The 26646-nt window shown below is 41.4% G+C and overlaps 1 protein-coding gene across 10 annotated transcripts; it reads left to right on the top strand.

The window, feature by feature from the left end:
* FAR1 (FRS (FAR1 Related Sequences) transcription factor family) lies at window positions 1-26646 on the top strand. 10 transcript variants are annotated; one of them, XM_088891839.1, is made up of 9 exons: window positions 1-251; window positions 23075-25258; window positions 25363-25419; window positions 25516-25578; window positions 25658-25723; window positions 25816-25884; window positions 26000-26068; window positions 26178-26246; window positions 26333-26646. In XM_088891839.1, exons 2-9 carry the CDS (start codon window positions 23117-23119, stop codon window positions 26393-26395), a joined length of 2598 nt encoding a protein of 865 aa, XP_088747965.1. In that variant the 5' UTR covers window positions 1-251; window positions 23075-23116; the 3' UTR covers window positions 26396-26646. The 10 variants fall into 10 exon arrangements, 8 of the variants coding, with proteins under 8 accessions (XP_088747965.1, XP_088747966.1, XP_010260560.1 ...); XM_088891840.1 differs by having other exon boundaries at window positions 1-541; XM_010262258.2 differs by lacking the exon at window positions 1-251 and adding an exon at window positions 1574-1713 and having other exon boundaries at window positions 25522-25578.

The raw sequence follows: 26646 nt of genomic DNA, 5'->3' as shown, positions 1-26646 counted from the left end.
AGAGCGGCGGCACCAAAGTCATTCTCCACCTCTGGTTCCACTCCGTTTTTCTTCTCTCTCTTTTTTTTTTTTTTTCTTTTTTCTCTTTTCCATTCTCCCCTCCATCTATCGTTTAGCCACTGTTCATCTTCCCTAACCTCGTGACACCCGAACAGCGGCGGCGCGGCACCCTCATTTCCAATCGGAGTTTTGGTGGTTTCTCACGAGCCAACCATAGTGAGATCTATCAGAAGTATCCCTCTCAAGTTCAGGTGAAGATCACATCAGAATTAGCTCCCCTTTCATCAACATCTTAGACATAACCCCCGACCACTATTGCTGCTCGAGGAGGTAATCTGATATCAATCGAAACTCCCCTGCATAGAATTGTATCTCAGGGCCAAAATCCACCCAGGCAAGATCTGTTATCGCGTCTTGTGTGTTTTGTTTTTGTTTTACTTTCGGTCACCATTTCTTCGATGGTGATGGCATGGTTCACGTTGTTAGCATCCACGACGGCTCGGCTAGCTACGCTTGCCGCTTCACTGTCACGGCCACTCTGGTATTGCTGGGCTCCTTCTCTTCTATGGCCTTAATTAAATCTAAATAATAATGTCTACAATTAATGTGAGCTTCCCGCAAGTAAGACTAACCCCATTCTCTGGCCTTGAATCTAAATAATAATGTCTGCATGTAACTCCGTGGCCTGTACTACTACTGAGAAGTGAGAAACTGAGAATATACAAATGAATGTATGTAGGTTAGATTTTACAGAGAGAGAGAGAGAGAGAGAGAGAGAGAGGAGGTAGACCTTAGAAAGCTCCGAAAATTATCAGAGAAAGGAAAAATAGAAATAGTGCTACGTGGGGGTCATAATATGCAGCCGGTGTGTAGCTGCCAGAGTCATCATCTATCACTCATCAGATCAGACATAAAACCTATATTCTTCAGTAGAAAAAGCAACTGATTTTAATGTCTTTGGGTTTCGTTATAGCATGAGAGTATAGGGAAGGCGAGTGAAGCAAACAATGCATGCAGCTCTTCGAATCACAAGAAGGAAATGAGAGAAAGATGCACATTTTTTGATTTTTATACATGCTGAGTAGTAAGGAAATCCGCCTGAGAGATCACAGGGAGAAGCTACAAGACTGAAAGCAAAATTACAGAGAAAACACTAATTTAGTGCCCACATTTGTTTACGTCATGAAATTTGATAGAGTTTTGTTTCTCTTCTCATGAACTTTAGAAATCCTAATTTAGTGCCTATTAATTGAATTTCGTTTTTTCAAATTAATTCGTCCCATTTTTTTCTACAACAAAATCATATATTTGATTAATGGATTTATTTTTCTTACAAATTTAGATGAAGTTGGACCGAGCACGGGTTACTTCGCTAGTATATAATAAATAAGGGTTCGACTATGATATAGTAAAATCGGGTTTAATCCGGTTAGGGACGGTTCTGCGTTTATGATTTTGTTCCGAATCTCCCGATTAATAATCGGTTCGGGACTGTTATAAACCCGACCCGATCCATTGACAACTAATCAGTGGTAAGTGGTCGGCGAGTGAAGAATCGAGTGGGGCAATCTCTTCTCTAAACCCTAACCTGGCCAACCATCAACGATCGAGGATCTCTTTTTCCGCACAACTCGTCCAAACACAGTCGCTGAAATCCTCGAATTCACTCGCCCAAACCCACTCGCGAGGATCTTCACTTTGTTCCATGTTCAGGTCTAATTTCAAGCTTTCATCACTCTGTTGTTTGTTTTGTCTATTTCTACTTGTAGAGAGACTGTGATTCTTCAAAGCATGTGCTGTTGTAATCTCACCATTTCTGTGTGTATAATGTTATGTCTGATTACTATAACTGACTTCATGGTTAAATTTCTTTTTGGGTTTCATTTATTTTTCCAAAAAATGAAAATTTCCCATCTCAACAGAAAATATTTATTATATGCTTCATTTCTGTTAATCATGAATTCATTTAATAACATTACAATTTTTTTATAAGAATAACTTTATAATTAGTTTCAGTCTTTCAGACCGTTTTAATGTCTTGGAATTCAACCCTATGTTCTAGTATTGGTGTTTCTAAGTTATTTTTTTCCGGGTTTTTTAGTCTACATTTTCTAAATTCTGTGGTATTTTTGGTCTGGGAATAATTGTCGTTTGGGTCCTTTTCTTTTTGCTTTGCTCTCGTTTTTCTCTCCTTTTAAAGCTTACCTGCTTGGTGATCACAGCATAGTTCCAGTAAATTATCAATTAAGAATCAGTATCTAGCCTTTAAAATGAGCTTTACCTCATTAAGATATTAATCCAATTTGAGGATACTGATGCTCTTTTCACATCTCAATAACTAGTTGTAAAATTTGATCTAGTGGTGAAGTATTTAGTATCACGCTTTAATTCTAATTCATGTTATAAGTGTCACAAACTGGATTACGTAATTATCTTTTGTAAACAAAAGAATTAAAAGTTGTATAGCATTCGTAATTAACTTTGAATATTTCCAACAATTTTCTCATTAATTTTAACATAATGCAACATGTGCTTCTCATGGGTTGACTGTTCTTACCTCTGGTTCATTCTTGGTTGAATAGCCCCAATAGGTTATTTGGTAAGTTCAATTTTAACATGATGCCAGGTTCTTACAGATGTTGCAAATCATGGTGCTTCTATTGGTCATATGAACCTGCAACCTAACAATGTATTTTGAATCTTTGAAGGTAAGGATTAAAGAAGCCCACGTTGAGAAGTGATTTAGAAGGCTGAGCACACCATTATTTTGTGACTAAGGTCTAGGACCATTTCTTTTAGCTCTTTAATATCCAAAACCTTTAAAGTTTAAACCCAGAATGTACTTGGGGAATGACATAGCCACCATGTGAAATCTTGAGGGGAAGTTTTTGTGGAGAGCACTATTGCATGGAGTGGTCAGGGTCTCAACTCTCAAGGAGTATTGGAAGAAAGAAATGCAATGACTTTCAGGATCAAGAAAAGTCAGTTCAGGTTGCAAAGGAGAGAATTACTGTTCAGGTTATTCCTTGGGTCCTGATTTTGGAGACCTTTAGAGGCATTACAGTGGGCATGATGGTTGTTTACCAAAAAAAAAAGGTGGACATGATGGTTAGGAATTGGGACAATGAGGTTTGCTCCTCTCAGATGTGATTGATAAAGAGTGGGTTTCTCATATAGAGCTGCCATCAAGTTATTTTGATGGTTGTTCCCTGGGGTGTGCAGGACCTTCAAGTATTGCATTTATACTTAGAGACACACCAATGGAGTGTGATCATCCTTGCATGTTCTAGGCTAGTGGCATTAGAGGATTCAGTTTGATAGTTATTATCTCTCCTCCAGGTTCTTGAGGGATACTCTCAGATTGTCAACGATTAGATGAAGGAGAGATCTAGAGAGCCTTAGAGAGTAGTCCTTTAGTTCTAAATTAAACCCCTCGTTCAACTGGATATAGAGCTAACTTGACTAGTGACAGCATAGTGAAAGGGGGTGTGGGAAGCTCCATGGATCAGGTATGACTTGCACTCAGGCAATCTCATTAATTTTTGGAAATATGTTTGGATTGGGGACTCCACCCTAAAAGACCAATTCCCAAGCCTTTTTGCCCTTTCCACTTTTAAAAATGAACCGGTGTCTTCATTCATTGTTCCTTCTAATTCTATTTCTGGGGTCAGCTGGAACTTGGGCCTGCGAAGATATATCAGGGATACAGAGCTTGGTGGTATCTCATCACTGTTATCCATTCTTGAAGGGGTGTTCCTAGAACCAACAAAGGCAGATAGTAGAATTTGGACTCTCACCCCCTCTGGTTCTTTCACTTGTGCCTCTTTCTTTAGTGCTCTCACACATTCTTCTTCTTCTGGCTTGTCTTTCCCTATTAAAGAGGTGTGGTGTCATCCTATACCTCCTAAGGTTGGGAGCTTCTATTGGGAAGCCTTTTTGGAAAGAGTTAACACAGAAGATTTACTTCAAAGAAAAAGACCCAATAGTTGTTTTTGTTCTCACTGGTGTGTCCTCTGTAAAGCTGACGGTGAATTTGGATATCACTTACTAATCTCCTGTCGGTTCACTAACATCATTTGGGAGTGGTGTACTTCTTTGTTTGGGTGCAGGTGGACCCCCCCCCCCCCTTCGAATGTGCAAAGCCTTTTCACATTTATGCCGTTTCGGCCAACAAAAAAGGCCAAGTTTATGTGGAGGTGTATGAGGGCTGCAGTCTGTTGGACTATTTGGGAGGAGAGAAATTCACGAATATTTACAGATAAGGAGAGAAGTTTGGAAGCAATGCTGGAGGTCATCCATATTAGGGTTATACACTGGCTAAAAACCTTGGCTATGTTTGCAGAATTCTCAATTGATGAGCTGCAAAGAAAGTGGAAGGAGATAGTAGAACTTGTTCCAATGAGGAAGGCCTCAAATGTTTGTTGGATCCCCCTACTCCATGACTTTGTTAAACTGAACTTTGATGGCAGCAGCTTGGGCAATCCAGGGCCATCTGGAATAGGTGGAGTAATAAGAGATGAACAAGGCAATTTGTTAGCTATGCATTCTGGACCAGTTGGGGTGGGAGATTCTTTGAGAGCTGAGATTCTTGCAGCTCTTGAAGGGGTACAAAGCATCAAGGATATGCATATTAACAAGTTGATCATAGAAGGAGATTCTAAAGTGGTGGTAAACTGGCTGAAAGAGGATAGTCTTAGACTTTGGAATTACAGTAATGAAAAGAGGAAATTCAAGTGTGACACAAGGTAATGGAAACTCTACCTTTAGGCAGTCCAAAAGATTTGGGTCAGGAGACTATTGGGAGACGTGTGACACAAGGTAAAGGTTTGACAACCAATAGAAGGAAGGGCAGAGGTATTTTGAAAAGGGCAGACTATTGGGAGACGTGTGACACAAGGCTGCTTCTGGCGCCAAACAAAATATTTTGAATGATTCAAATGAAGGAAGGGCAGAGGTATTGGTAGCCTCAGGAATATCCACGGGAGTCCAACTAGCAGGCCCATCTCTAAATCGTAATTTTGGGCCCAGTAAGCCCGAAAAGTTAAGTGGGCTATGCTTAAAAGACCCAAGGGTGAGGGGGGCGTGTGACAATTAAAGGAGCATGTGACAATGTTGGCTCCTTAGGTAGACAGTAAAATCCGTCTACCATCGTCTTTTTTTTTTTTGATCAATAACACTTTCATTAAATCATCAGTAGAAAATTTACAGGAGGAAGACAAACACACTTATCTTCCAAGAGCCACAAAGAGCCTCATGAAAGGAAAAAAAAGAAGAAAAAAAGAGAAAAGAAGACACTAAAGTTACAGCTTAGCCCAAAACATTGAATCCTTTTCTGCCCCTTGTTTAGCTAAACCATCAGCTAGGGAATTAGCCGATTTTTTAACCCAACATGTCTTAACTTCCATCTCCCGCACCAGCCACATGAATTTCCTCCTCTCATTGTTGTACTTCCATAAACCATTTTGATCTTTAGTCAGCTACCCTATCACTACCTTTGAATCCCCTTCAATTGTGAGTTTCTTGATGTTCAACTCCTTAGCTTTCCGGACTCCTTCCATAACTGCAAAGATCTCAGTTCTAAGGGAGTCACCCACTCCAATTGGGCCTGAGAACATGGCAGAGGTGACCCCATTTTCGTCCCTAAAAACACCTCCAATCCCCGATTGTCCCGGATTTCCCCTACTATAACCATCAAAGCTTAATTTCAAGAATCCACTAGGTGGGGGAGTCCAAGCCACATTCATTACTGACTTGGTCTGTGTGCAATTTACAATTTCACCCCACTTCCTCAACATGTCATCCATAGTGTAATCTGTGAATAGTTCCAAAGATTTCAGCCACTGTACCGCCCTAATATGTATGATAGCCCTCAGATCTGCTGCTCCTCTCTGGGTTTTTGAGAATATCCTGGAGTTTCTTTCTTCCCACAGTGTCCAACATACTGCAGCCCTTAGTCCTCTCCACATTATCCTTCCCCTTTTTATCCGCCACCTAAAAAAGGTAGGAGAGAAAAGGCCCTGCAAGTCTGATGGGGGATTCCAGCTGCATCCAAATAAGGAGGAAGCCCAATCCCAAATTGACCTCGCAAAGTGGCAAGACACCAGTAGGTGAAAACCAGTCTCCCATCCGCTTTACATAGAACACACCACTGAGGTGACAAGCAAGTATTGGGTCTCTTCTTTTGGAGTAGATCATCAATGTTGTTTCTTTCCAGATAGGCTTCCCAACAAAAACTACCAACCCTAGGAGGTATTGCTCTGCACCAAACCTCACCAACAGGAGAACAAAGCACAAGAGAAGACTTTGAAGATGCCATTGGGGAAGGTAGGACTGGTGGACTAACTTAAGACTTTGAAGAACAAAGCACAAGAGAAGATGCCATTGGGGGTAGGTGTCCAAATTCTAGAATCCGCCCTAGTGGGGTCTAAGACAGCGTTATCAAGAAGTGCAATAAGGCTCGAAATACTGTTGAGGTCTGAGTCCCTCAAATCCCTTCTTAGACCCAAGTTCCACCTAATCCCAGAAGTTGAAGAGGACGGGGTGGTGAAAGATGAGATTGACTCATTTTTCAAATCAGAAAGAGCATATAAAAAAGGAAACTGATCCTTTAAAGGGGCGCTCCCCACCCAGGTTTGTTCCCAAAATTTTATGGAGTTACCGGAATTCAAGTCATACCTGATATTAGGGGAGAAAACTGGTAGCAGGTCATGAATGGCTTTCCAAGGAGAATTGCTTGTGGCCCTAGCTTTGATTCCAGCGTCCCATCCATTGTACTCCAGCCCATGTATACTTGCCACTATTCTAGCCCATAACTTCTCCTTCTCCATAGGGAACCTCCACAACCACTTCCCCAACTTTGTCATATTCCTTCTCCTGATACTCCCAAGCCCCACGCCACCACAAGACTTACTCCTACATACTATCTCTCAGCTAACTCTGTGATCCCTCTTCTCCTCTCCTGTCTCCCACAGGAAATCTCTCATTAGCTTCTCTAATCTGTTAGCAACCTTCACTGGGATTTTAAACACCGATAGTAAAAAGATGGGTAAGTTGGCAAGCGTGGCCTTAATTAGTGTAATTCTCCCACCGAGAGAGAGGTAGTTCTTTTTCCAGGATACCAGTCTTTTTTCAAACCTTTCCACCACTGGGTTCCAAAAGCTCTCTCTCATGGGATTATCACCTAATGGCAACCCTAAGTAGTTCAAAGGCCACCCCGAAACTTCACACCCCAACACTTCAGCACTCTCCCTGATCTCTCCCTCCTCCAAGTTTACCCCCACTACACAGCTTTTCCCAAGGTTAACCTTCAAGTTAGACATTTGCTCAAATAGTTGTATCACCAACTTCAAGTTCCTAATAAAACTCATATTACCGCTTTCACAAAATAGAATCGTGTCATCAACAAACTGTAAGTGAGTGAGGGGGGTTTCCACCCTCCCAACTCTCCAGCCTCTAATGAGCCCCCTAGAATCTGCTATGTGAATCAGTTTCCCCAAAACCTCTGCAATTAGAATGAACAAGAAAGGAGACAGGGGGTGTCCTTGTCTTATACCCCTACTGGCTGGAAAGAACTCTACCACTGTCCCATTCACTAGCACTGAATAATGACAACTCCTGACACAACCCATGATCCACTTGCACCCTCTAGCCCCAAACCCAAATTTAGTCAAAACTTTCCTCAAGAAATCCCAGTCCACCAAGTCATAAGCCTTTTCCAAGTCCAACTTACAGACCACCCAGAAATTTGTCTTCCACTCAGAAAGGCTCGATATCATTGCACACTAATGAGAGTGTAATTTGTCTTCCACTCAGAAAGGCTCCTTGATAGTGTGCAATGATATCGGGCAGTACCTTCTTCAGCCTCAAAGACAACACTTTTGCAATGATTTTATACAAGCTATTAACCAAACTAATTGGCCTAAAATCCTTCGGGTGGGATGCATCTTTCTTTTTTGGAATTAAGGCTATAAATGTAGAGTTCACACCCGGATTGACAATTCCTTTCCTGAAAAACTCCTCAAACACCCACAAGAGATCATCTTTCAAGATATCCCAACAGTCCTGATAAAAAGCCATTGTGAACCCATCCGGCCCTTGAGCTTTTGTTCTATCCATAGAAAACACAGCCTCCTTGATCTCTTTTCGAGTAAAGTTTCTTTTGAACCTTCTCCTATTTTCTACCCCTACATCTGGCCAGTCCAAACCTTCTACCCACACCCTTCTACTCACAGGCCTTCTTAGAATAGATTTGAAGTGCTCCACACAGGCCCTGGCAATCTCCTCTTGTTGTACTAACTCGACTCCATCTACTACCAATTTGGAGATGGTAGACGTTCAAGACTGCTATCAGCCTTGAACCCTAATAGATTTCAGGTTTGAAAATAGAAGAAAAAGTATAGAGAAGAGAGGAGAAAGAGAAGAGAGAGCAGTAGAACACAAGGGTTGAAAGGAGGGACAGAATCTTAATGTTCTACTGCCGCCATAGAATTTCAGCCACTCCGTTAGCCATTGACCTGTATTCAACTTCAGCACTAGATCGGGAGACAACACTCTATTTTTTACTCCTCCAAGAGACAAGGTTACCTCCCACAAGGGCACAATATCTAGAGGTAGACCTTTTGTCATCAACACTCCCAGCCCAATCGACATCCGTATAGACCTCCACCTTCATGTGGTCATTGTTCTTGAACAGTATACCTCTACCCGGGCATCTCTTCAAGTATGCTAATATTCTTTCTGCTGCAAGAAGGTGCGTGGTTCTAGGAGAATGCATGTACTGGTTGACAACACTAACTGCATAACTGATATCTGGCCGAGTGAGGCAGAGATATAGGAGCTTTCCCACTAATCGCTGGAACATAACTTTGTCTTCAAGAGGCTCCCCACTCTCTGCACTAATCCTGTGGTTCTGTTCAATGGGTGTATCTGCAGGCTTGACACCTAACTTTCCAGTTTTCGCCAACAGATCTAGAACATATTTCCTCTGAGAGACAAAGATCCCCTAGTTAGATCTAGCAACCTCAATACCCAAAAAATACCGTAGTGCACCAAGATCTTTCACCTCAAACTCTTGATGAAGGAGCTGTTTGAGAGACTCAATCTCATGGCTATCATTTCCTGTCACCACAATATCATCAACATAAACTGCAAGTAGTGTTAGAGAGGACTCCACCCTCTTGATGAACAGTGTATGATCTGACTGGGCATGTACATAACCGAACTTCCCAAGGGCTAGTCTGAATCTATCGAACCAAGCTCTAGGTGATTGCTTCAAACCATACAATGCCTTATTGAGCCGGCAAACCTTCTTACCTGTCTCTGTATCATAGAATCCAGGAGGCAACTGCATGTAAACCTCTTCCTGCAGGTCTCCATTCAGAAAAGCATTTTTAACCTCCATTTGGTACAAAGGCCAAGTGTGGCTTGCTGCAAGAGATAATAGAACTCGAATGGTGGTCATCTTGGCTACCGAGGCAAAGGTCTCCAAGTAATCTATACCATAAGTCTGGGTGAACCCTTTTGCAACTATCCGAGCTTTGTACCTCTCAATGGAGCCATCCGCATTGTGCTTCACAGTAAATACCCATCTTCATCCAACTGGTTTCTTTCCTTTGGGCAGATCAACTAGCTCCCAGGTATTATTTTTCAACAGGGCATCCATTTCAATTTGCATTGCACCTCTCCACTCCGGGACTGATAGGGCTTCTTGCATTGTTCTTGGAATAGGGACATTAGCAATGGAAGTAAGATAGGACCTGTAGGAGGGAGATAGGCGATCATAGGATAAAAACTGGGAAATGCAGTGGGCTGTAGATGTGGTGCAATGCCGTTTCCCTTTACGGACGGCAATGGGAAGGTCAAGGTCGTCTGCAGGAGGTGAAGTGGCAACAATGGAAGGAGTCTTTGTGGGCCCTAGGACTGTAATACCTGGACTTGGAGCCGCAAAAGAGGTTGGAACTGGCCTGGACTGCTGATGACTGGGATCAACCTGCCTGCATCGCCTGTGATAGACTCTCAACTCCTGATCCCTCTGACCACCCTCACTACTACAGCCCTCATCACCCAATGAAATAGGTAAAGGAACAATCCCAAAAGTATCAACCTTACCCTCACTACGCTCCCCCTAAAGAAAAGGACCCAAATCCCCACTCTCACTGCTCTCCCCCTGAGGAGAAACCCGAGAATAATAGGGCGTCTCCTCAAAGAAAGTGACATCCATGGAGACAAACTTCTTCCCTGAGACAGGATCATAGCAACAATAACCCTTTTGAGTTTGCGCATAACCAAGAAAGATGCATTTGGAGGCCTTTGGTTCGAACTTGGAGTGATGGGGTCCGAGAAGCTGAACAAAACGGGTACAACCAAATGTTTTAAGGGGAACAGTAAACAACTCCTCATTTGGGTATAGAAGGGAAAAATGAGGTTTCATAGCAAGAACCCGGGAAGGAACCCGATTAATACGATATACCGCCGTGAGGATAGCATCACCCCAAAAGCGAATAGGGACATTGGAGGTAAACATAAAACTTCTAGCCACCTCCAAGATGTGCCTATTCTTCCTTTCTGCAACCCCATTCTGCTGAGGTGTATGAGGGCAAGTGCTCTGGTGGATAACCCCATGATTAAGAAGGTAAGATGCCAGTGGTTTAGCAAAGTATTCCTTTGCATTATCAGATCTAAGAACTTTGATCTTGGCATCAAACTGGGTTAGGATCATTTGGTGGAAGTTTTGGGTCAGGGCGGGAACCTCATCTCGTGAACGCATAAGATAAACCCAAGAAAACCGAGTATGGTCATCAACAAATAGCAAAAAGTATCTGTACCCACTGATAGAAGGGATGTGATATGGCCCCCAAACATCAGTATGCACAATATCAAAAGAACTATTACTCCTTTTATTACTCAATGAATAAGAGTTTCTACAATGTTTAGCAAACTCACAACTTTCACATTTCAACTGGGACAACTCTACAGACTCAAACAAAATAGGAAATAGACTCTTCAAGGATCGAAAAGACAAATGACCCAATCGGTTATGCCAAAGCATAACCGGACTCACAATCTGAGAAACAAGTGACTTCTTATCCACTGACTCTTCCCGACGAGAACTCTCCCCGAGCAGATAGATCCCATTCGTCTCACGGCCAGTCCCAATCACCTTCTTCCTCTCCAGGTCCTGAAAAACACATCGGTCAGGGAAGAAAGTTACTGAGCAGTTCATATGTTTGGTAATACTACTAACTGAAAGAAGGTTAGTATCAAGTTTAGGAACATGCAAGACAGAAGACAAGGAGATAGTATCTGACAGCTTGATGTTACCCTTGCTAGAAATGGGGACAAGAGAGCCATCAGCAATAGATACTTTGTCCCTACCAGAAGATAAATGATAAGTGGTAAACAATGAAGGCAAGCTAGTCATATGGTCGGATGCACCTGAATCTATTACCCAACAGGGTTCAGTAGTACCTGGAGCTGAGGCATGGTAGGCTGAGGCTCGAGTACCTGAATGTGCGAAAGCAGATGTGGCAGGGGCTGATGGTGACTACGGTGACTGAGTTGAGTTCCCAACTTCCTTTTCCAACTGTATTAGAGCAACCCGAACTACAACTAAGGTCTCTAAGGGTGTGCCTCTTGTGCCAAACGAGGATGCTGAATCAGTAGTCACGATCACATGAGCATTACCCTTCTTGCTTCTCAACTTTGCTGGGACCAAATGAGGATGCAACTTCCAACATGTTTCTTTTGTGTGTTTGTGTTTCTTACAATGCTCACATACCACATCCCTTTTATCTTCCTTCTTCCTGTCCCTCTCTGAATCACCCCCTGATTTGGGTTTAACAGCTACAAGGGCTGGTGTAAGAGGCTGAGGTTGCATCATGACTTTCCTCCTGGTCTCTTCACTATGCACTAAGGAGTATGCCTGAGAGAGGGTCACACTATCTTTGGTCAAAATCTGTTGCCGCACAATATCATACTCTGAATTCAGGCCTGCCAGAAACTCAAACACCCTGTTTGTCTCGATGTGCTTTTTATGGGTCTGTGCATCTTTGGGACTCTCCCACTCATGAGTCTCTAAGTGATCAATCTCATGCCACAGGGACTTCAAGGTAGAGAAGTAGACCGAAACCGGTTTCTCTCCTTATTTAAGAGTATTCACTTCACATTTCAATTCATATGCTCTGGCAACATTAAGGGGTTAGGAGTAAGTTTCTTTCATAACATCCCATATCTCCTTGGCTGTCTTTGCCCACAAGTAATTTCGACTAATATGAGGCTGCATAGAATTACACAACCATGTCATAACCAAGTAGTTTTCTTGGACCCACTTGGTATACATGGGGTCTCCCTTGGAGGGTTCTTTCACATCTCCCTAGAGATACCCTACTTTAACCCTTCCCCCAATAGCCATCATGGCTGATTGGGCCCATTCCAAATAGTTTGATCCATCAAATCTTACGGTTGTAATATGAAAACCTGTCTCAGAAACACCACCATAACTGCTGTTTCCAAAACTGCCTTCTGCCTGATTCTTAAACTCCATTTCGGTCAAGAACCAGTAGTCTCAAAAATTAGGGTTACTATAGTCAAAGAACAGCACTTGGACTATCAATCACAATAAAAAATCAGTATAGAACCAATCTGTATTCACGGTATATGTGCATGAAACAAGTATAAGTCTGATCTGAAACCAATTAGCAAACACAACAGCAACAGTCCGTACAGTTTTCACCCCTTAGAAGAGTTCGAAACCCCAAAAAAATCTGAAAACAGCTTGGAGAATAATCTGATATGCTGAAGCAGAATTAGGGTTTTAATCAGTCCTTAAAAGAAAATTCTCAGCCACACATTCCAGGCAGTACCGTACAGATAAGACTTGTAGTAGGGTTAATATGAAACCCTAAAACTGATCAATGTTGAGGAGAAAACTTAAGAAGAGCTTCACAGGTAGATCACAAGGCTCGGCCCAGCATTAGGGTTTGCAGCAGGGTTAAGACAAAAGCCTAGAGAATAGAAGGAAGAAAACCCTAGAGTGGTTCGGTTGCCCTTTCTAGATAGGTTCAACCTATTTTCTCTGATAGTACTTCTCTCAAAAAATAAAAAACTTACAAGAGAATGTTGTTCACTGCCTTCCAAGGTTACCCGAACCCTAGCCTTCTCTGATTCTTCCTGATCACCAACACTCTGCAACCGTGGCAAATCTTCAACAACTACTAAACCCTCTGGCGATCTCCAAGAATCAGTCAACAAACTCTACTTTCTCAGCTTTCAGCCCTAGATGGTTCTCATGTGGTCGGCTGGACTAGACTCGCATGAGAAACCCTAGCTCTGATACCAAGTAGACGTTCAAGACTGCTATCAGCCTTGAACCCTAATAGATTTCAGGTTCGAAAATAGAAGAAAAAGTATAGAGAAGAGAGAGCAGTAGAACACAAGGGTTGAAAGGAGGGACAGAATCTTAATGTTTTGCCACCGCCACTTTTCTTTAGTATTTATAGGTTATGCTCATTACATGGAAAGGACAAATCTGCCCTTAGTATTTACATAACAAATAGAACAAAATAAAACTGAAATAAATAACAATTGAACTAACCAACTGACCACCAGCTAACCCTAGGATGACTAGAACACATTCTACCCTACGAACACAGTGGGACCATAGCTGTGGGGCCCACATCAGTGTTCTCTATAGAGATAAAGTTCTTCCTTCTCCTGCCATTTGCTAGAGAATGGAAATACATAGGGTTTCTGTAGCCCTCTTGCAACCACTTACACCGAGATTTTTGCCTCCAACTAATTTCCTTCTTGTGCAAACAATCCTCTAGCTGTCTTCTCAAATCTCTCCTGAGATCATTGTCTTCCTCTCCAAATTCTCCCCTTTCTTCTTTAGAGTCAAGGCTTTCAATCTTATCCATTAGATCTCCCTTTCTTTCTTCTATCCTCCCAAACTCCATCAAGTTCCACTCCTTGATTCTTGCTTTCAAGAATTGTAGTTTCTTATGGAATCTCATCCCCTCCCATTCCACCAGTGGGTTACAGTCATGCCACCACTCCCTCACTTTGTTAGTAAACCCTGGATGAGGTAACCACATATTTTCAAATCTAAAGGGGGTAGGACCTCCACACCTTCTTTCCTCCTTACATAATACTATGAGCCAGTAATCTGAGGTCACCCTTGGGAGAGCTCTAGAAGCCAAGGTTCCCCAATGTTTTTCCCAATCCAAAGAGAACAGGAATCTATCCAGTTTAGAGCAAATGGGTCTAGATTGGAGATTTGACCATGTAAATGTCTTATGGACTAGGGGAATCTCTTTAAGCTCAAAGGCATCCACAAAACTGTTAAACTTCCTCATGCTTTTTGTCACCCTCTGGTTAACCTTATTGGACTCCTCCGAGAATTTGATCACATTGAAATCCCCACCCATGGACCAAGGCCCATCCCACAACCCTCTAACATCAGCCAATTCCTCCCACAACTCCTCTCTCTCTCTCTATAGTCCTTTGGTCCGTAAACATTTGTGAGCACCCATGTATAGTCATCCTCTTGCTGCTTAAACTTCATTAGAACCGAGTACTTTCTGATCAACTCCTCCAGACCTTCCACCACATCCCTCTTCCACATTGTTACAATCCCCCCGGAAGCACCCCACGAGGGAGCAACCACCCAGCTAATTCACCTGGCTTTCCATACACTCCTTGCCCGTTTATCATTAAACTCCATTCTCTTAGACTCTTGTAGCAGCACAATGTCTGGGTCACACCGTCTTATTACCTCTTTTATTGTCGCCCTCTTCCTTGCACTCCCAATTCCCCTCACATTTCAACTAAGAATCTTCATTCCTCTTCTTTTTAAACCCCTTGCACCTACCACTACTTTCCCCTTTCCTTCTGTCTCCATTGGCTGAAAACTGTGGATATCTTTGATGACTTATCCTTTGATGATTTGTGGAGGAATTGGCTAGTAATAGCTAACACTTCAACAAAGAATGATAGAATTCTATCAGAATGGATTCCGCCTTTGGAAGGTGTCATCAAGCTGAACTTTGAAGGAAGCAGCCAAGGCAACCCCAGGCCTTCAGGTATAGGGGGTATCCTGAGAAATAAGGACAGCAACATAATTTCCCTATTCTCAGGACCGGTGGGAGTGGGGGATTCCACAAGGGCAGAAATCCTTGCTGCAGTACAAGGAATTCAGATCGCCAACCAGCTTGGGGTGGAGCATCTCCTAGTTGAAGGGGACTCTCAGGTGGTAACAAGGTGGCTCCTAAACTTGGATACCACCATTTGGGTCTACAAAGATCTCATCAAAAAAGTAAAGTGGTTAACCAGCAATATGAGAGTTGAGGTAAAATGGGTTAGTAGGTCTGCTAATTCTTTGGCTGATGCTTTAGCCAAACAAGGGGTTTCTAGGGAAGATCTTTTTTGTGCTTCTATGTAAGTTGTTATTAATTTGGAACTTTGTACTTAACTAGCCCGGAGAGGTTGCAACTCGTGCCTTTCCTTGGGGACTTTGTACTATTGTCTATTGCTGATTAATAAAATTATTTCAATTATCAAAAAAAAAGAGGAAATTCAAGTGGCTGACTAAGGACATGGAAATCCAATACAAATGGGTAAAAAGAAGTGCGAACTCTTTGGCAGATGGTCTAGCTAGACAAGGGGTGAACAGACATTCTATTTTTTGGGCTGTCTTGTAATTTTTGTTCTTTTGATGTTTAATGGTTGTTCTTGGAAGCTAAGATTGTTTAGCCCCCTTGCCCTGTAATTTTTTCATATTTTTAATATTAATTCAATCCACAGTTATTGATAAAAAAAAAGGGGGGGTGTGGGAAGGGGGATTGTATTGAGCCATTGGCTTATCATGCTTATGTTTAATTAATACAAGTAAGATATGATGGACAAAAAGGCTATAAATCAATTAAAGAGTGTTGAGGATGATGTGATAATAAGAGTAATCTTTGTCTCTATAGCTATCATTTGTAATGAAGGGTATAGGAAATATATAATGTTACCTCCCCTTAGAGATGAGAACATAACCATAATCTTAACAGGATACAATCATAAGGTAGCCCAAAATAATTGAGCCCTTGAAACCCCTTGTTTAGCCAAAGAATCATAGCATTTGCCGATCTGCTAACCCACTGAAAACTGGCTGACATGTTCCTTGTGAGTCACTTAACTTTCTTGAGAAGATCCCTGTATCCCCAGAAGACTGTATCTAGATTTGACAGCCAGCCCACTACCACCTTAGAGTCTCCCTCAACCATCAAATTTCCACTCCTAGTTGGTTGGCAAACTGTATTCCTTTTACTGCAGCCAGTATCTCAGCCCTTGTAGAATCACCAACTCCCACTGGACCTGAAAACAGGGATAGGATGTTGCTGTCCTTACCTCTTAAGATTCCTCCTATCCCCGAAAGTCCTGGATTACCTTGACTGCTCCCGTCAAAATTCAGCTTTACCACACCCTCTGTAGGAGGTCTGAAACTGCCTCTAATATATTCTTTTTGGAGGCTGTGGAGGCCACCTCTGCCCAACTTTTTTGAAGATCATCAAAGGAGTAATCCTTAAACAAATCTAAAGTTTTCAGCCAAAGAATTGTCCTTGTCAACATACATTCCTTTACTTCTTTGATGCTTCTTTCATTTTCTTGGAATATTCTAGCATTCCTTTCCTCCCAAATAGTCCACAGTGGCTGCTCTGATGCACTTTCACATTAGTTTCCTTCTTTTAGTCGGCTGCCCAAAAGTAGATGGATCAAAAAATAGAATTACTTTAGAGGGCAAGTTCCACCTGCACCCAAATAACATAAAGACCCAATTCCAAATATTAGCAGCAAAGGAGCAAGATAACAATAAGTGGTAGCAATCCACATAATGTACTTTACACAAAATACACTAATTTGGGGACAAAACTCATTATGTTGTGGGGTGGCATTCCTTCTATTTTCTTGTTCTGTTGTGAATCAAAGAGGTTGAATATTTGAATGGGACCCATACTACATAGCATGTTTAATGAGGAAGAGAAGATAGTGAAATGTTGGGGGACAAGTTAGGGGTTGAGTGGCCTGGATGAACTTTTATATTAAATGTAAAATACAAAGATAATATTGCCCCTCATAATAATATTAACATACTACATAGCATATAATGTGCCAATTTTGAAAGTTTTTTCTTTTCCTCTTGTTAATTAACTCATTACTCATAATGTTTATTACTTTATTGTTAGATAGGATAAGAAATTGTACATACTAGATGTTAGCGTAGGGGTATTTCTGTCTTTATACCTTGATTGATGTTGCTGATCTGTAATGTTGTGTTGAAACATGTGCTCTTAACTTAAGTAAGGGCACATAGGTCTTTTCAGTTATGTTTTAATAATAGTATAAATACCTATTGGCCGACTGGGAGAAGTCAAGTTGACTCTTTCAGTTCGAACCAGAATTCTCTCTTCTCTCTTTCTCTCTTTCTCTCTTTCTCTCTTTCTTTATCACTCTTTCTTCTTCTACATAACTGAACTCAGTCAGGCCGAACTCTAAGGCAGACCTGAATTATATCATGGTATCAGAGCTAGGTTAAATTTGCCTAGATTTCTGCTTGCCTAGGGTTCATTCTCTACGCACCCTATCTAGGGTTTTCTTTTTTTTTTTTTTTTTTCTGTGTTCGATTGAAGATAAGGGAAAGGGCTGAAAAGGAGTGATCGCCCTCTTCCCTTGGGGGTCTCTATGCTTCCAGTCAGGTCGTATGTGGTCGGTTGCTGTGATTTCTGAGATCGCCCTCTCCTAGTAGAGGAAGAATAGAGGGCCGAACTGTGTGTGGCTGTTGTGTGTGAAGCGGCTGTTGTGTGTGGACTGCTCTCCTGCTCGCATGGGTGTTACTTCAGCGATAAGGTAAGAGACTTCAGTGCATGATATCTGTTATGGATTAAATAGAAGGTGTGTTTCAGACCATTTGCTAGGGTTTCGGCCAGTTAGGGCTAGGGTTTATGCTGGTTTCTTTGTGCATTTTGAAGGAAGAGATATGATCATATAGTGGTGAGATTTCAGGTAGTTGTAGGAGTAGGGTTTGTGGTGTGAGCACACTTTTCAGCAACAACAAGTGCTGAAATCAATGTGACAGGTGTGATTTAGGGTTTGTGGTGTAAAGAGCACACATTCCAGCAACAATTAGTGCTGCAATCAGTGTGACAGGTGTGACCTAGTGGTGTGGAGTGTGCAGATCTCAGTGATAATAGAATTCAGAAAGCGTGCAGAATTGGTGATAACATAATGGGAGACAATAATGATTATAAACCTAGTGTGATGGTGCCTACAGACTACTTGAATGTTCAGATGACCTCCATTAAGTTAAATGGAGAGAATTATGTGCCTTGGGCTAAATCCGTTGAAGTCTTTCTGAAGGCAAAGAAGAAGGTAAAACACATCAGAGAGGACAAACCCTCCTCTGACTCTCACGAGTATGAAGACTGGGAGCAAGAGGATGCTCAAATCATCACATGGTTGTGGAACAGTATGGAACCCAGGATTAGTGTGAACTTCATGTTCCTTGATACTGCCAAAGATGTGTGGGACCATGCGAAGAAATTGTATTCGGGGCAGGACAATACAACCAGAGTTTATCAGCTTTATCAAGAGTACTTTAATTTGCAACAGGGCAATCAGAGTCTTGAGGAGTACTATGCCAACATGAGGAACATACGTAATGAGTTGAATGTCTATCATACTCTTACTTCTGATGTCAAGATTCAGCAACAACAAAGAGAGCAGCTTGATGTGACTAGATTTTTGGTGGGACTAAAGTCTGAATATGAACTAGTACGAGCTCAGATATTAGGGGGATCAGCTCTTCCATCCCTAGAAGAGGTATTTGCTCGACTTCGGAGGATTTCTATCGGATCTACTGAGAACTCTAATATCTCAGATAGATCTGCCTTTGCTGCATCAAGAGGCCGTGGTGGTAGAGGTGGAGCTCGGGGAGCTTAGTCTGGCCGTGGTGTTGGTAGTGGTTCTGCATATGGCCGAAGTGGCAATGGTGGGTCTACTTATAATCGTGGTGGTGGTCGTACTGGGAGCAGAGTTTCAGGGGGAGCCCGTGGTAGAGGACGTAACTCAGGCCCGAGGAAGTGCACTCATTGTGGTATGGATGGACATACCATCAACTATTGTTATGATTTACATGGTCCTCCCTCAACCTGGGCCAATCATGCCGCGATTGGTGACTCAAGTTCCAGCTTTAGACAGGAGAATCATTCATCTCACCAGTTGCCTCCTACATCCACAGATGGTCCCATGAAGGAGATGGTGAGTGTTCCTCGTGATGAATATGAGAGGTTTATCCAATCACAGCAGAACATGACGACTTTTGCTCACTCAGGTATGGCTTGTCTGGCATCTACACCCAATCCCTGGATCATTGACTCTGGAGCCTCCGATCACATGACTGGAACTCCAGGTGTGTTTTCCTCCTTATCTCATTGCTCAACATCACAATCTGTTACCCTTGCTAATGGTTCCACATCCTCAATTTGTGGTGTTGGTAATGTTGACCTAGATCCTGTATCCCTCTCATCAGTTCTGTATGTTCCTAAATTGCCTTTTAACCTTATGTCTGTTAGTAAGCTGACCAAATCACTTAACTGCTCCATTACCTTTTATCCTTCTATGTGTGTCTTTCAGGATCTCAAGATGGGGATGAAAATTGGTGGAGGGCATGAAGCAGGTGGTGGTGGTAGAACTTCAACAGCTCTCCAGTCATCTCTTTCTCCTCTCTAGTGGCACTACTGATTTGGTCATCCGTCGCTCAAAGTCTTGAAGTCCTTAGTTCCGTCCTTGAGTCAGCTTTCTGTTTTGGATTGTGAGTTGTGTCAGTTTGGGAAACACCATCGTGTTCCCTTTAGTTCTAGGGTTGATAACCGTGTGTCGAGTCCTTTTTCTTTAGTTCATTCAGATGTTTGGGGTCCTTATAAAGTAATGTCATATAATGGATACAAATATTTTGTCATTTTTGTGGATGATTTTTCAAGGATGACGTGGCTCTATTTAATGAAAGAAAGAAGTGAATTGTTTACCATTTTTCAAAAATTTTATGCTGAAATTCGTAACCAATTTTGTACCCACATCAAAGTTTTTCGTTCTGATAATGGCCGCAAATATTTATCCTCATCATTTCAGGAATACCTAGACCAACACGGCATTATACATCAGACCTCGTGTACCTACACCCCACAACAATACAGGGTGGCTGAGAGAAAGAATCGCCATCTTCTTGAAACAGCAAGATCCCTAATGCATCACATGCATGTTCCCAAACCTTTTTGGAGTGATACAGTGCTTACCTCTTGTTTTCTGATTAATCGGATGCCCACGTTCATCCTTGATGGTCAGTCTCCGTTTCAGGTCTTGTTTCCCACTTTGTCTCCGTTTCCTCTTACGCCGAGAGTTTTTGGGTGTCTGTTTTGTCCATAATTTGGGTCCCGGGAACGACAAGTTTGATGCCCGTTCTCTCAAGTGCATCTTCCTTGGCTATTCTCGGACCCAGAAAGGGTATAGGTGTTATCATCCTGGTTCTCGACGGTCCTTTGTGTGTGCTGATGTCAGTTTCTTTGAGTCTACTCCGTTCTTTTTGGGGTCTGGTGATGCTTTTTCCTCCTCATCACCTCCTCCTCTTCCACTTCCCGTTGTCGATCCTCCTCCCTTTGTTCCAGTCGTGACCAAATCCTTGCCTTCGGTGCCACCACCTGTTGAACGCCCACCTATCCGTCATGTGTATACACATCGCCCACGTGCACCAGCTACTACTCCTCCGGCTACATCTCCGTCGACGGATCCGGCACCAGACCCCCACTTAGCATCTGAGATTGATCTACCCATTGCTTTGCGGAAAGGTAAACGTACTTGCACCCTTCATCCCATTTCTAATTATGTTTCTTTTACTCACCTTTCCGCTTCCCTTCGCCAGTTTGTTACCTTGTTATCATCAGTTATTGTTCCTAAAGATGTCCAGGAAGCCCTTGCCTCTCCAGGGTGGTGCCGTGCCATGGAAGAAGAACTCTCAGCCCTTCATCATAATCATACTTGGGACCTCACTGCTCTTCCTCCTGGGAAGCAAGCTGTTGGTTGTAAGTGGGTTTATACGGTTAAGTATCTGCCTGATGGTAGTGTTGAACGCCTGAAAGCGCGATTAGTTTTAAAAGGGTACTCCCAAACATATGGCATTGACTACACAGAGACTTTCTCACCGGTTGCTAAGATAGGGTTAGTTCGTGTTGTGGTCTCTCTTGCAGCCATGTATGAGTGGCCACTATATCAGCTTGATATCAAGAATGCCTTTTTGCATGGTGACTTACTCGAGGAGGTCTACATGGAGCAACCTCCATGGTTTGTTTTTTAGGGGGAGGATGGTAAGGTGTGCAGACTAAGGAAGGCTATATATGGGCTTAAACAGTCTCCTCGAGCATGGTTTGGTAGGTTCAGTGAGGTGGTAAAGAAGTTTGGCATGAAACAGTGCAAAGTTGACCATTCTGTATTTAGTCATGACTCTCCGGGAGGAAAAATACTGTTGGTGGTGTATGTAGATGATATTGTTATTACTGGGAATGATAGCATTTGTATTGACAGGATGAAGACTTATCTGCAGGATCACTTTCAAACAAAGGATCTGGGTAAACTGAAATATTTCTTGGGGATAGAGGTAGCGAGATCCAAGTATGGGATTAACCTGTGCCAGAGGAAGTATGTGCTTGATTTGCTGAAAGAAACATGCTTGTTGGGTGCCAAACCAGCTGAAACACCCATGGACACAAATACCAAGCTAAGCAGTGATATGGGTGAAGTGTTTGAAGACCCTGGCAGATACCGACGACTTGTGGGCAAACTGAACTACCTAATCATTACTAGACCAGACATCTCATTTGCAGTTAGTGTGGTAAGCCAGTTCATGCAAAAACCTCTGATTCCTCATTGGAATGCGGTTCTGAGAATTGTGAAGTATCTAAAAGGGGCCCCGGGTCGCGGTCTGATACAAGAGTGGGGGAAAACTTGAAATAGAAGGGTATTCTGATGCTGATTGGGCCGGTTCTATGTCTGATAGGCGGTCTACTACAGGCTATTGCACGTTTCTGGGAGGTAACCTGGTGACATGGAAAAGTAAGAAGAAGACGGTTGTGGCAAGAAGCAGTGCAGAAGCAGAATATAGGGCTATGGCGCATACCACTTGTGAATTAGTGTGGCTAAGGAACCTTCTACAGGAAGTAGGGTACAACATTAACACTCCAATGAAGCTCTATTGTGATAATCAGGCTACAGTTCATATCTCCTCTAATCCAGTGTTTCATGAAAGAACCAAGCACATTGAGGTTGACTGTCACTTTGTGAGGGAGAAGGTGCTGAATGGAGAGCTAGACACTATACATGTTAATACAGGAAATCAGTGGGCTGACTTATTTACAAAAGGCTTGAGTCGGGGAAGAGTGGACTACATATGTAACAAGCTGGGAGTATATGATATATACTCACCAGCTTGAGGGGGAGTGTTAGCGTAGGGGTATTTCTGTCTTTATACCTTGATTGATGTTGCTGATGTGTAATGTTGTGTTGAAACATGTGCTCTTAACTTAAGTAAGGGCACATAGGTCTTTTCAGTTATGTTTTAACAAGCTGGGAGAAGTCAAGTTGACTCTTTCAGTTCGAACCAGAATTCTCTCTTCTCTCTTTCTCTCTTTCTCTCTTTCTTTATCACTCTTTCTTCTTCTACATAACTGAACTCAGTCAGGCCGAACTCTAAGGCAGACCTGAATTATATCACTAGACAACATGCATTATTTCAAACTCCAAAACCGAATTGGTTATGCTGCATTCAATTAATTATATGCCCAGATGCAGCAAATAAGTCCTCTAATTGTATAAACAAGCTTCACATAAAATGATGATGGGGTTTGATTTAGAGTTGAATTTTGTAGGTGGTTCTTTCAATGTCCAATATACATCTCAGAACTGGATCAAATAATTGGGATTTTCTTATATAATTCTTTGATCTTATTATAGGTTATAATGTCTAAGTGCGTTTCATTTTATGTTTCAGGTACTATAGCGAAAGAGTCACCAAGAAAAGAATTACTCTTGCATGGCAATAGATCTTGAACAACCTTCAGGAGAGCATGAAGCAGAAAATGTTGGACCAAATGAGGGTGGGATTACAGTAGATGATGGAGAAATACATAGTGGCGAAGTGGATGTGAATTCTTCCATGGTGGAATCTATTGTTAAGGGAGGTGCAAATGCAGAACCCCATATTGGTATGGAATTTGAGTCAAAAGGAGCAGCTTATTCATGTTATAAAGAGTATGCTAAATCAATGGGATTTGGCATCTCAATAAAAAATAGTCGTCGTTCAAAGATATCTGGTGAGTTTATTGATGCAAAGTATGCATGTTCAAGATATGGAAGTAAGCATGAGTCCAGTAAAGTCATCAATCCACGACCTTGCTCAAAGACGGATTGCAAGGCTAGCATGCATGTTAAGAGAAGACAAGATGGCAAATGGGTTATACATAATTTTATCAAGGATCATAACCATGAGCTTTTACCATCCCAAGCTCATTTCTTTCGAAGTCATAGGAATATAAATATTGATGCTTTACATGCCATCAAGCGAAGGAGAAAAATGTATGCTTTGATGTCCAAGCAACCTGATGGGAATCAAGATTTTGGTTATCCAAATAAAGATATTATAAATGAGTTTGATAAAGGACGATATTTGGTTTTAGAAGGGGGTGATATGCAAGCTATGCTTGAGCACTTTATGGATATGCAAGATGAGAATTCCAACTTCTTTTATGCAATGGATTTGAATGAAGAACAACGTCTAAGAAATGTATTCTGGGTTGATGCCAAAGGTAGACAAGATTATATCAATTTTGGTGATGTAGTTTGTTTTGATACAACATACATCTCAAGTAAATATAAAATGCCATTGGTTCCTTTTATTGGAGTGAACCATCACTATCAGTTCACACTGTTTGGATTTGCACTTATTGCTGATGAAACTACATCTACATTTTTATGGTTAATGAATACATGGCTTCGTTCAATGGGTGGAAGAGCTCCAAATGTTATAGTTACTGATCAAGACAAAGCCTTAAAAGCAGCCATAGCAGAAATCTTTCCAAATACACGTCATTGTTTTTGTTTATGGCATATATTGAGGAAAATACCTGAAAAGCTTGGTCATATAACCAAACGGCATGAAAATTTTATGAAAAAATTTAACAAATGCATTTACAGGTCATGTACAGAGGAGCAGTTTGAAAAGCGATGGTGGAAAATGGTAGACAGGTTTGAGCTAAAAACAGACGAGTGGTTTCAATCATTATATGAAGACCGTAAATATTGGGTGCCTTATTACATGAATGATACATTTTTTGCTGGGATGTCTACAGCTCAACGATCTGAGAGTATAAACTCTTCCTTGGACAGATATATTCATAGGAAAACAACATTGAAAGAATTTGTAGAACACTACGTTGTAGTTCTACAGGATAGGTATGAGGAAGAAGCCAAAGCAGATTTGGATACATGGCATAAACAACCTGCACTGAGATCTCCTTCACCTTTTGAAAAACAAATGTCAACCATCTATACACATGCAATATTTAGGAAATTTCAAGTCGAGGTTTTGGGAGTAGTTGCATGTCATCCTAAAATGGAAAAAGAAGATGAGACAACCATAACATATAGGGTCCAAGACTTCGAAGAGCAACAAGATTTCTTAGTGTCATGGAATGAGAGAAAGTTAGAAATTTCTTGTTTATGTCACTCGTATGAGTATAAAGGTTTCCTTTGCAGACATGCAATGATTGTTCTCCAAATTTCAGGTGTCTCCAACATCCCATCTCACTACGTATTGAAGCGGTGGACAAAGGATGCAAAAAGTAGGCATACAATGAGACAAGGATTAGAAGGGGTTCAATCTAGGGTACAGCGTTACAATGATCTTTGTCAAAGAGCCATTAAATTGGGTGAGGAAGGTTCATTGTCTCAAGATAGTTACAATATTGCTTTTCGTGCCTTGGATGAAGCTCTGAGAGAATGTGTGGGTGTGAATAACTCTATTCAGAGTGCTGTAAATGCCAACATATCAGCAACTTATGGTATTCATGACATAGAAGAGGAGGATCAAGGTAACAATACAATGTCTATGCTCAGAATGCTTGATGCTCATGCTACCAGAACAAGCAAGAAAAAAAATGCAAATAAAAAAAGAAAGGTTTGTTACATGGAGGGTGGCATTTTTACATTCTAATTCACATTGTAGTTGCAAGTTATTTTAAGTGAATAATTAGTTAAGGTAAGCCTTTCTACATGTTGCAGATTCATTTGGAGCCAAAAGTAACAAATTCTGGGATTGAAAACAGTTTGCAAGATATGGTTTGTCATATATAGATTTTAAATTTGATTTATTTGCAATGGATTATCTGCTGTTTGAATGTCACGATTATTTAATAGCCATATTTCTTGATGTAGGGACAGTTAAGAGCACCAACGCTAGATGGTTCCTTTATTGCACAACAGAGCATTCAAGGAATGGTATGGCATAGTATGAATTTGAACATAACAAATTGAATAATGTTCTGTTTTTCAAAGTACAATTTTGTAATTGTTGTAGGAACAACTGAGCTCAAGAGCACCGGCTTTTGACACTTATGGCACTCAACAGACCATGCAAAGATTGGTACAATTTTCTATATTTTATTAGCCTAAATATATTAGAATGTAAATTTTGTTTCTGTATTTAAGAATAATACAATGTGTCTCTTGCTACAGGGAAGATTGAACTCAGTGATGGCAACACGTGATAGTTATTATGGCAATCAACAGGGCATGCAGGGCCTGGTATGGCATGTCATAATTATATACATAATGTATTCGCTAAGAAGTTTTACTATGTATATATAATAACAATTTAACTTGATTATAAATATTTACTGAGGTTTCATAACTTTTGCAGGGACAATTACATTCAATTGCACCAAGCAGTGATAGTTATTATGGCACTCAACAGAGCATGCAGGCAATTGTATGGCACATTATTAATGGAGTCATTGTGCACATAGATAGACATGTGGTGATATTATATAGTTCAAAGAAATGACGACGTTTCATATATTGTGGTTTCACACTTGCAGGGGCAGATAGACTTTAGATCACCAACCATAGATGGTTGTTATGGATTACAAGACAGTCTACCGGATATGGTATTTACCAAATTAGTGAGGACAATGGTGTGTAAGCCTTCATTCCATTCCATAAAATAGTTAAGGTTTCCATGCTTTTTTTGCAGGGAGAATCGGCACAATTGCATGGTGTGGCAAGACATCTGCATGATAAGCACCTCTCTCCTTAAGTTGACATTGCAGCTGTAAAGTTGCTGTCTTTTTCTCTCTTTTTTTTTTCATCTTTTTATGTGAATTAGTGAAATCTCCTGTGTAATATCTTAATATTTTCTTTTCAGTTGTAGAGAAAGAGATGTTTTTTTTTTTTTTTTTCCAAATTGAAATCTAGATCGAGTTTCGGTAAGTTGTACTATGGAAATGTTGTAAATATGTTTTCACATTTTAGTAGAAAGAATGTGTTCAAGTTGAAAGCCGGCAAAAA

Source organism: Nelumbo nucifera, chromosome 7 (assembly GCF_055504915.1).
Source record: "Nelumbo nucifera cultivar China Antique chromosome 7, China Antique-T2T, whole genome shotgun sequence".
Classification (NCBI taxonomy): domain Eukaryota; kingdom Viridiplantae; phylum Streptophyta; class Magnoliopsida; order Proteales; family Nelumbonaceae; genus Nelumbo; species Nelumbo nucifera.
The sequence above is the reverse complement of the archived record's forward strand: the minus strand, read 5'-3'. Positions and strand labels throughout refer to the sequence as shown.

Coding starts and splice junctions, on each gene's coding strand:
- FAR1 (XM_088891839.1), top strand. CDS start 23,117: ATGGCAATAGATCTTGAACAACCTTCAGGAGAGCATGAAGCAGAAAAT. Junction 25,724..25,815: donor AACAGACCATGCAAAGATTG/GTACAATTTTCT, acceptor CTCTTGCTACAG/GGAAGATTGAACTCAGTGAT. Junction 25,885..25,999: donor AACAGGGCATGCAGGGCCTG/GTATGGCATGTC, acceptor TAACTTTTGCAG/GGACAATTACATTCAATTGC.